General features: G+C 55.1%; 2 protein-coding genes across 2 annotated transcripts in view; one reads left to right on the top strand and one right to left on the bottom strand.

Annotated features, from left to right (window-relative positions):
• Window positions 1-3,402, bottom strand: part of TADA2B (transcriptional adaptor 2B) — a 7,871-nt gene extending 4,469 nt beyond the window's left edge. The window contains exon 1 of the mRNA XM_006875303.1: window positions 3,133-3,402. Within this exon, the coding sequence (XP_006875365.1) occupies window positions 3,133-3,402 (270 nt within the window). The remainder of the gene's footprint in view (window positions 1-3,132) is intronic.
• Window positions 3,403-3,825: 423 nt separating this feature from the next.
• CCDC96 (coiled-coil domain containing 96) lies at window positions 3,826-5,334 on the top strand. The gene has a single exon (XM_006875318.1). It carries the CDS (start codon window positions 3,826-3,828, stop codon window positions 5,332-5,334), a length of 1,509 nt encoding a protein of 502 aa, XP_006875380.1.
• Window positions 5,335-9,864: the final 4,530 nt, after the last annotated feature.

Here is a 9,864-nt window from a genome sequence, read left to right as displayed (position 1 = left end):
AGTAAGAAAACTCCCACGCTAGAGTAAGAAAACTCCCACACTAGAGTAAGCGGCACACTGGCCCCAAGACCCAGCTGCATGTTCAAGTGTCCCGAGTGAGGCAATGTTCCAGCAGACAGCCGGCAGGGACACCTCAGCGTGACCTCTCACAACCCGTGGAGGGGACCACAAGGGCAGGCGGCTGTAGACAACAAGGTGCCCGAAGCCGATGTGCAAACACTGACAGACAGACAGACAGAGATAGAATGCCAGAGACGGTCAGCAAGGAAGCTCCAGAACCTCTATGCTCAGTCTTGGCAGTGTTTTTGGTAAAATCTAAAATGATTTCAAAATAAAGCGTTTTTAAAGTCCAGTTGAACTACAGCCTCAGAATCCTGCCAATGGGTGCTAACATTCCCACATGCAGGAGTGAGGAGAAGGCGCCCACCAGAGCGGCAGGTGAAAAGACAAGCGCACGGGGGCTCTGTGGCAGTGAGGCTACGGGCTCAGCGTCACACTACTGACCACTCTGCAGGCTGACTACTGGTCCTGGTGCGCTCTGTGGGCTGGAGCCTGCCCACCCTGATGTCATCAACATTTAGCCACCAGCGTGCGGAGGTCCAGCAGATCAGTTGACCAGAATCACCCCTGACAAAGGCCGGGGGCGGGGCCACGATGGGACAGTCTAAGCCCAGAGAGGGACACACTGGGACTTGCCTGCCTCCCGCAGGTGAGAAAACAGTCTGTCACCCCATGGGTGTCACCATGGCATCAGCACAGCAGTGGGCAAGGCTAGCTGAAGCCTTTCCTTAATCCAGGTAGATGGACAATGGACAGACCATGGACAGTGAGGTGAAGAGAGAGTGGATGGTGGACAGGCAGAAGCAAGAGCAGCGGCTTGGGGGGAATGAGATTGGAGAGAAACACAGAGCTTGAGAATGACTGAGAACCAAAAACAAGCCTCTCCCACAGGAGCTCTGGTAGCGTAGTGGTTACGAATTGGGCTGTGAACTGCAAGGCCAGCAGTTGGAGACTACCAGCTGCTCCGCGGGAGAAAGATGAGGCTTTCTGCTCCCGTGAAGATTTACAGCCTCGGAAACCCTGTAGAGGGTCGCTATGGGTCGGAATCGATTCCACAGAGGGGCAGATCTTATGCCAGCTCTTATAAAGAAAAAAATCAAGGCCTGCTCTGGACCCGAGAGACACGAGAATACTGTTCCCAGTAAGTCATTTGTCAAAAATAAAGGACGCTCCTCCCCTTCTCCCAGGTCACCGGCTCAGCAAACTGACCCAGGGTCCAGACTCTGCCTCTCCAGAGAAGCAGCAGCAACCCAGGAGTCCTGCTAGTACAGTGGGTGAGGAGTTGGGCTGCTTAACTGCAAGGTCACCAGTTCGAATCCACCAGCCGTTCCAGGTAGAAAGATGAGGCTTCACAGCCTCGGAAACCCTGTACAGGGCCACTGCGAGTTGGGACCGACACCACAGCCCACCACCACCCCAAATTAGGACGCGCTTGGCCGCTGAGTACTCCGAACGCGTACAGGGTCCCAGCACCTGACAAGGGACAGGAAGGACAGTTCAAAGCAATCCTCACGGTCACCCTGCTGGGAGGGTGTCCCCATGGACAGGGCTCCTCTCTGTGGCCAGCTGCTCCCAGCTGCCTTCCACCTCAGCCGCAGGCAACCCTTCCGCCACAACTGGCTGTTCAGCCCCAGCCCAGCAGCCCACAAAGGGGTTAAAATCAAAGGGCACACACGATGGGCCTCTACTCATCTAGAGAAACCAGGAAGACACAAGCCTACAGGGCAAATAGCCAGCATGAGCCACCGCCCCAGCTGCCTGAGGTCTGAACCACACAGTGCCCACCTAATGGCTGCTCTGATGGGGTACCATAGACGGTCCAGATAGAAGGGAGACAACTGGACACCAAGCCTCCACACCAAGGTGGCCACTGGACTGCTTCAGACTAGAGGACTGGCTCAAATGCATCCCCGTCCTACACTGGACACTGGAAACAGTGACGACCACGCTCAGAGACGGGGGAAGTGCATGTTGAGAATCAACAGGTCACAGAAGGGACGCACACCCAAGCAGACACATGCACAACAGCCCTGAGGGGCACTCAGCTGGAGAGTGGCACCTCAGGCCTCGCCCGGGCTCCCCAAGTGACCAGTGCTGCGCAGACGTCCGGAAGGCATGAGCTGCCCCTATTCCACCCGTGTCCATTCTGCTTTCTGGCTGCAATCAGCCCCAACTGTGGCGAGAGAGTCAGCTCAGAGGCTCGAGAAATGGTCACGAGACTGTGGAACTGGTCAGGTGTGGGGCATGCCAGAGCGAGGACTGAGCACAGCTGTGAGGTGTCGCCTGAGGAACGAGAGAGGTGGTGGCGATGTGGGTCAGGGGACCAGGGTGGCCCTAAAGCACACAGGTGAGGACGCCAGGCCGGTGGTCTAATAGGAACTGGCACTCAGGTAACGGGATCCACTCCATCCTCCAAGGCCTTCACCCACACAGGCGACAAAGCGAGTGGACACCACCTCAGAGCGACCCCAAGTGTCGGGAGAACTGCTGTGCTTTTCAGTGGCTGAGTGTTCCACAGGAAATCACCTGCGTTTCTTCCACGGCACGTCTGAGTGTGCGTGAACCTCTAACGGTTCAGATGCGCGCCAGCACCATGTGGGGACCCCAGAGCGGGGTGCCAGACGGTTCCAGGGGTCCGCTCCCGTTCAGGCACAGTAACCCCAGCAGGCTCCTGGCTCTGGGACCTGCAGATCCCGGCACCAAGAGTGGGCGCCCCCGTGCCCTGCAGTGCCCGAGCTGGGGAGTAAGGGGTTCAGCCTGGGGTCATGCTCACATTCCTAGGACCAGGGTCCCTATCCTGGACTTGAGACCCCCATCTTCATAGTCCAAGTCTTCAGTCCAGGGGCAACATCTCCAGGCTGGGGTCGGGGTTTCTAGTCCCAGGGTCTGGGTGCCCATCCTGGGGTCAGGTACCATTGGGGTCGAGGTCCCTACCTCACAGTCAAGGTCTCCGTCCTGAGATCGGGGTCCCAATCCCGGGGTCGGGGGTCCCTATTCCCGAGGATGAGGTCCCTATCCCGGGTCGGGGTCCCAATCCCGGGGTCTGGGTCCCCAGTCCCGACACGCACTTACCCAGTTCCCGAAGCCGAACTGCTCGATGGCGTCCAGCAATAGCTGTTCCTCGCGGCTGGTCCAGCCGCCCTCGGCCTCGGGCCCCCAGAGCGTGAAGCGACCGCCGTCCACCAGCTGGTAGCCGTGGTAGCGCCGGTGGTGGCCGATCTCGGCACCGGCCGAGAAGCACTCGGGGCACAGCTCGATGTCCTGACACTCGGTGCAGCGAAAGCGCAGCGGGCTCACCTCCGCCAGGCAGTACACGCAATACTTCTTACCGAGCTCCGCCATCTTCCCGCGGGGCGCGCTGCCGCCAACGGGCCGCCGCCGCTGCCGCCGCGCCCCCCACAGCCGCGCAACCGCCGCCGCCGCGCCCAGCCGTCACTCAGCGCGCAGGCGCCATAGGCCGCTGCCGCCGCCGCGCCGCAGTGCGCAGGCGCCCGCGTGCCCCAACCCCCCGCCGCGCCTGCGCACCTCCCGCACCGCCCAGGCCCGGATGGCGACCCGGCGTGGCTGTGGAGAGCTTGACGCGCCACGCCCCTCGCAGAGCAACCGGCACTCTTCTCCAATCGGCCGGACGTCATTCTCTAGCGGCCTTCCATTGGTCGAGGGGGAATAGTGGGCGAGGAATCGGACCGACTCTTGGCCAATCGCCGGTCTTCTCCCGCGCCGGCGGTTGCTCTTGGAAACCAAGCCGCTGGCTGCGGGTAGGCGATGGAGGACTCCAGCGGACCGCAGAGCCCTAGCCCGCAGTCGTCGAGACCCAGTACGGACCCACAGACGCCGGCCGAGCCCCCTGCGCCCGAGAGAGCGGAAAATGCGGATGGGGGCGCCGTCGCGACCGAGCCAGAATCTGGAGAGGAGCCCGCGGATGGCGGGGCCGTGGCCGAGGCGGTGCCTGACCCGGGGACATCCGTGGAGCCCGAAGCTGAGAACGCACCTTTGCCGGAGCCTGTGTCGCCTGCGCCCGCACCCGAGCCCGAGCCCGAGCCCGAGCCCGAACCCGAACCCGAGCAGTCGGCCGGGCCGAGCACCGAGGCGGACTCCGAGGAGGCAGCCGACACTGCGTCCGCGCCCCGGCGCGCACTGGGAGCCGGTGCGGAGGAGGCCTCTCGGGAGTCCGAGGATGTGCACTGGGAGGAGAGCAGCCAGGGCAGTACTGACGATGAGGCGACCACAGAGTTGGAGGAGTGGCCGGAGGAAGTGAGGAAGCTACAGGAACAACAGCTGCGCACCGAGCTCCTGGAGCAATACCGCACGCTGGTCATGGAGCGCGGCCACTACCAGCGATACAACTTGTTCCTGCAGCACAAGATCCAGGAGGCGCTGCGCACCAAGAAGGGCCCGGAGGTGGTCGACGTGGCCGCCAAGGCTGAGCCCGAGGCCCCGGAGAAGGAGCAGGTCTACCTGCGCTACCTGGCCAAGCTGGAGGAGCTGAAGAAGCTGCAAGCCGACGACCTGGACTGGTACCATCAGGAGCTGGCTCAGCTCCAACAGCAGTGCCAGGAGAAGCTGGCCAAGGTGGACAAGGAGTGGCATGCCTTCCAGACACTCAAGAGACAGGTGATGTTGCAGGCCATGGGCAGTTGTCGGCTGCGGGGTGGGCGCCAGGCGGCCTTGCGCGAGGTGGAGCAGATCCAGACCCTGGAGAACAAGAAGGAGAAAGAGATGAGCGCCGTGCGGCTGGAGAACGTGCAGCTGAAGCAGAGCCTGGTGCACTTTGAGACCAGGATGAGGGCCCAGGAGGACCTGACCCAGGGCCTGCTCCTCATCGATTTCGAGCAGCTGAAGATCGAGAACCAGACCTTCAACGAGAAAGTGGAAGAGCGAAACGAGGAGCTTCTGAAGCTTCGCAACAAGGTCACCAACAACGTGCAGGTTGTCACGCACGTCAAGGAGAAGCTGCACTTCGTGGAGATGGAGAACATGCGCAAGAAGTCAAAGCTTCTGGAACTGGAGGCACAGGTGGCCAGGAAGAGAGACATCCTAACCAAGACCAAGCAAGCCCGCGACAGCCTGCGGCTTGACAACATCAGACTGAATCAGAAGTGTGGGCTTCTGGGTAAGGAGGCGCTGCTGCAGGACATGGAGGAGAAGGTGGAGAGGACGGCGCTTCTCAACCAGCGCCTGGAGACCATGAAGCGGCACCACGCGGGGCTCGCGTTGTCGCGAAGAGGAGTGAAGCAGAAGATTAGGGAAGCCAAGACGTTTCTTCCCTCGTGAGCTTTTCCATGCTGCGCTGATCGAGTCTGTATTTGTAGTCAGCCTCTGAAAAACATGGAATTTGAGCTGGAACAGTATCGTATCTTGTGTTTGTATAATCATTCCTCGCTTCCAAATTCGTGCTGACCTCAGAATCGGCTGAACAGTTTTGTATGGGTCCACAAACAACAAGGGTGTTCCAGAGGGCTCATAGAATGATGCCAAGCACTTTTTATATCGGAGCTGTGCTAAAGAATACTGCTGCTCTTCCCATAGGAGAGGGGAGTAAAAGTTCAACCAATGGGTGGGTGCAATTTTAAAATAAAACAAAAAAACCTTGTGTAATAAGCTACTAAATTCGCTTTGAGCTTGTTGAATTGTGTCGTCCTGAGTCATTGTCTCAAAATTACACTGGTATGCATGCAGCTAGCTGTCCCTTGTGGGGTCCCGTAAACATTCAGGGGTCAAGTTTTGAGTGGAACAAGTGGTTACAGGACCTCCGGCTTACCTTTTCCATGACCACACACCCTGGGTTCTACAACAGACGCATAAATGGCTGGGTGGTGGTTGTTAAGTGCCATCAAGTGAGTCCCAGCTCAAAGAGCAACTGGTGAGCTTGAACCGCAGACCTCGTGGTTGAAAACATCCTTACAGTCCAATGCATTAGCCCATAGAGACACGTTGTTGTTGTTAAGTGCCGTCGAGTCGGTTCCGACCCATAGCAACCCTGTACAGGGTTTCTGAGGCTGTAAATCTTTACAGGAGTAGAAAGCCTCATCTTTCTCCCGCGGAGCAGCTGGTAGTTTCAAACTGCTGACCCTGAGGATCACAGCCTGATTTGTTACCACTATGCTACCAGAGCTCCTTAGGGACACATTAGGAGTCCTTAAACGGCTTGATGGACCCTCTAAAATAAATACACCGGTGAGTACACCAAAGTGAAATTCAATTTCCAGTGAGAGCAGAGTGCTGATGGGATGGTGTGTTTTCCAGGTGCAGGGACAGAGCCTACTGCTGTCTAGGAGACTTTTCCCCACCAAGATAGTGTGTCACTCCAGGAGATATTTGGTTTTTCTTTTTCCTTGCGGTCTGGGTGACAGTTTGCAGCGTGCAGTAGACATTTTGTGACACCATTGTAACCCGCAGTGTAACAGCACCCCTCCCCCACCCTCCCTGTGCTGCCTTCATACCGCTTCCTGCCTTCTGAGCTTTCTCCCTTTTCATCTCCTGTGGAGGCTTGTTCTATGATGTGTGAACCTCCCTGGTTATTGTTCAATTTATAGGCCTATCGCGTGGCTTCTGAAAGTTGAGTCAAGGGGCGTTGTTAGACAACGTGGGGTCAACTCGGACTCACAGCGGCCCTTGTACAACAGAACAAAACATTGCCCAGTCCTACGCCATGTCACAACTGTCGTTACGCTTGAGCCCTTGGATGCTGCCAACCCATCTCTTGTGAAGTCTCCTTCTTTTGCCTTGACCTTCTACTTTACCCAGCATGATGTCCTTCTTGAGGGACTGATCCCTCCTGATAATAGTTCTGAAGTATGAGCGACTAAGTGGCCATCTTGGCTTGTAAGGAGCATTCTGGCTGCACTTCCTCCAACACAGATCTGTTTGTTCTTCTGGCAGCTTGTGCATGTTTCTTTCAGTATTCTTCTCCAGCATCGTAAGACAAATGTATTGATGCATCTACGGTCTTCCCGTTTTCACACATATAAGAAGCTACCATGGCTTGAGTCAAGTGTCCCAGGGCTAGGGGATCCTCTATGGAATAGTCAAACGTCTAGGATTTCTTGTATTGTCACAAGTTCTTTTAACAATCCAGAATCAGTGAGTTTTCTTGGCTGTTGCAGCTGGAGGCTTGGTTTCATTTCCTCTTAATCTTAGGCTGAATTTTGAGATGTGCAGAATTCGGATTAAAAGCACCCCCCAGGCCTAGACTCAGTCAACCCTGAGACTGGTCCCTGGGTAGAGGCTGTGGTTGGTATAGTCTTGCTCCACATGAACCGAGTCCAGCATGACCATGGGTGAGGGGAAATTTGCACTTCCGGCTTCCATTCTTATCCTTCACAATTTTGTCCTTTAGCCTGTTCAAGGCCAGCAGATCACTGGTAGCTGAGCTGAGCTGTTTTCTCTGTGCTATAGACGAAATGCCAAGGTGCCCACTGGACTTTTGTGGGTGGGACACTTCCAAGGAGTTTCCATTCCATTGCTGTCTGTCCTGGACTCCTCTGGGTCGTGTGCCACCAAGTCACTTCCAACTCAGCGACCCTGTATAAGGTTTCCGAGGCTGCCAGTCTTTACAGAGCAGAAGGCCTCATCTTTCTCCCTCAGAGCAACTGGTAGATTCAAACTGCTGACTACAGTTAGCAGCCCACCTCGTAACCCACTACGCTACAAGTGTCACAGCTGAAGCGTCGTCCCCGGAACGGGACTTCTGCCCTCTCAAACAATTGCAAAGGTGTGACACTTACCCCGTGCAAAAGAAGTCAGACAAGAGACTTAGGGAAATGAAAGGATTAGTAAGCACAGATGTGCTTATTAGAATTTCTCACTGCTAAGATTGGCTTGTGTGCCGATGAAACACACCATACCGAGATGACTTGAGACCCCCTTCTTTCCCTGTTTTACCTAACACCAGGGATCTGGTGTGACACTGTAGGATAAGCACTGGACTTCCAGCCGTAAGGTCATCAGTTGAAATCCACCAGTCACTCCTTGGAAACCCTGTGTAGGGTTGGCATGAGTCAGCGCTGACTTGCCGGTACAGAAGCCGCGGGACTATTTCCATAAAGTCTGCTTGTTACTAAGTGCTGTGGACACCCGAATGGGGTTTCCAACGAGTGGCTGGTGAGTTTGAACCGCCGACCATGTGGGTCCAGTACTTATTCATGAAGTGGCCATCCTCACAAACACGACTTCCTAGGCTGGGTTACTTCTGAGGAAGAATCCCACAGACCCTAAAGTTTTCTCTATCCACCGTCTTCCTTAAGTACCCTGGTGTGCCCACAGAAATTTGTATGTAATCCCATCCTAGCCCTTGAGTCACTGCTGTGTCTGTGGTCATCTGTACCCCCAAGTGGACAACGCCCTAGAAGGCAAAGGCCAACACTCCCCAATAGCCAGCACAATGCCTGGCCCCTGACCCATGCATGAATAGAATACCAATCTTCATTTTCCAAAACTACCATTTGAATGCCTATTACGTGTAAGGCGCTGGTGATCTTGTGTGGTTCAAAATTCGTTGTAGGTAGAACAAGAAGGACCTCCCAATAACAGAACCTGGAGAAACATGACAGGGAGACAGGCTTACAGTCTAAGTGGGGTGTCCATTCCCCACAGGGGTTACCTCTAGGGCCTGCTCCCAGCACAAGAGGGGAAGACCCTAAAACTCAGATGCAGTAAATAAATACAAATTAAAAGCAGGTCTCAGGTTGGCCTTTTATCTCCTGGAAAAGTGTAAGACTTGAAAAATGTAGGCACTGAATAAAATGAGTGAAAAGTTGTATGAAACTAGACATTTGTTTTTACAAAGTTGATGAATCTGTGGAGTAAAGGGCCCAGCTCTACTGGAAGTCAGGTGACCTTTGTCCTTGGTGCTGGAGAAACCACCTTGGAGCAGCTGAGGCACCTTGGTCTACAACCAAGGATTTGTGCTGGTGGATGGGGGCTCCTAGACCAAGATAGACACACCCTGGAGGCCACCATCCACCTGCCTCGAGAGGCAGCATTTAGTCCATCAACAGGAAAGGTGGATCAAAGCCCCAAAACGATGGCTGTGGGAGCTCTGGGTCATCAAGAGCTCGAGAGGAGGACGTGTCCCCATAGGACATGGACGCTCCATGCTGGGAACCTCCCAGACCTCACCTTCATTTGTACCTTTTGGTACAAATATAGTTCTAAGTACGGATGATTCTTCATGAATTCTACATACCACGGAATCCAAATGGGCAGTGAGAACCAGCAGATCAACTGGAAAGCTAGGGTCTTACGTGGACTCCCCTTGGTGGCAGCTGGCATCAGAGATAGTGCCATGGGGCCTGCTGGTGACAAGGATGGCGAAGGATGGTGAGGGCTGACCCCGTCCTCACATCAGGGACCCACTTCAGGCTGATTGTGTCACCTTCCAAGTCACTAGTTTCCTATTGCTCAGCAGCAGCAGCAGACACATAGGAGCAAGTGTAGAAAAGAGACATGCTGACCAGTGGTAAGTACGATTGCTGTTGGTCACTTACTACCACAGTTGAGTTTTTAATCACTTGAGTAGGAATACACGCTTGCTTGCTTTTTATCTGCAGTCAGAGTTCAGATTTCCACTATTGGCATGTGGGGCCAATCCATGAAAATAGTATTACCACGCATCCCTGTTTATTGCTTTTTACTTTTGAAAGTTTTTGAGGTGGTCTTGGCTCAAACATTCGGATGCTATGAGTGAAGAGACCCCTCCAGAGAAGTGTCCCTCTAAGAAGCTGATCAGGACCAGGCTGTAAGATTCCTTTCAAAGGGCCATCAGTATCTGCTTGATCAATGAACCAAATTCCAGTCCTCCAC

This window comes from Chrysochloris asiatica, unplaced genomic scaffold, assembly GCF_000296735.1.
Source record: "Chrysochloris asiatica unplaced genomic scaffold, ChrAsi1.0 scaffold00319, whole genome shotgun sequence".
NCBI lineage: Eukaryota > Metazoa > Chordata > Mammalia > Afrosoricida > Chrysochloridae > Chrysochloris > Chrysochloris asiatica.
This window is presented reverse-complemented; position numbering and strand designations above follow the sequence as displayed.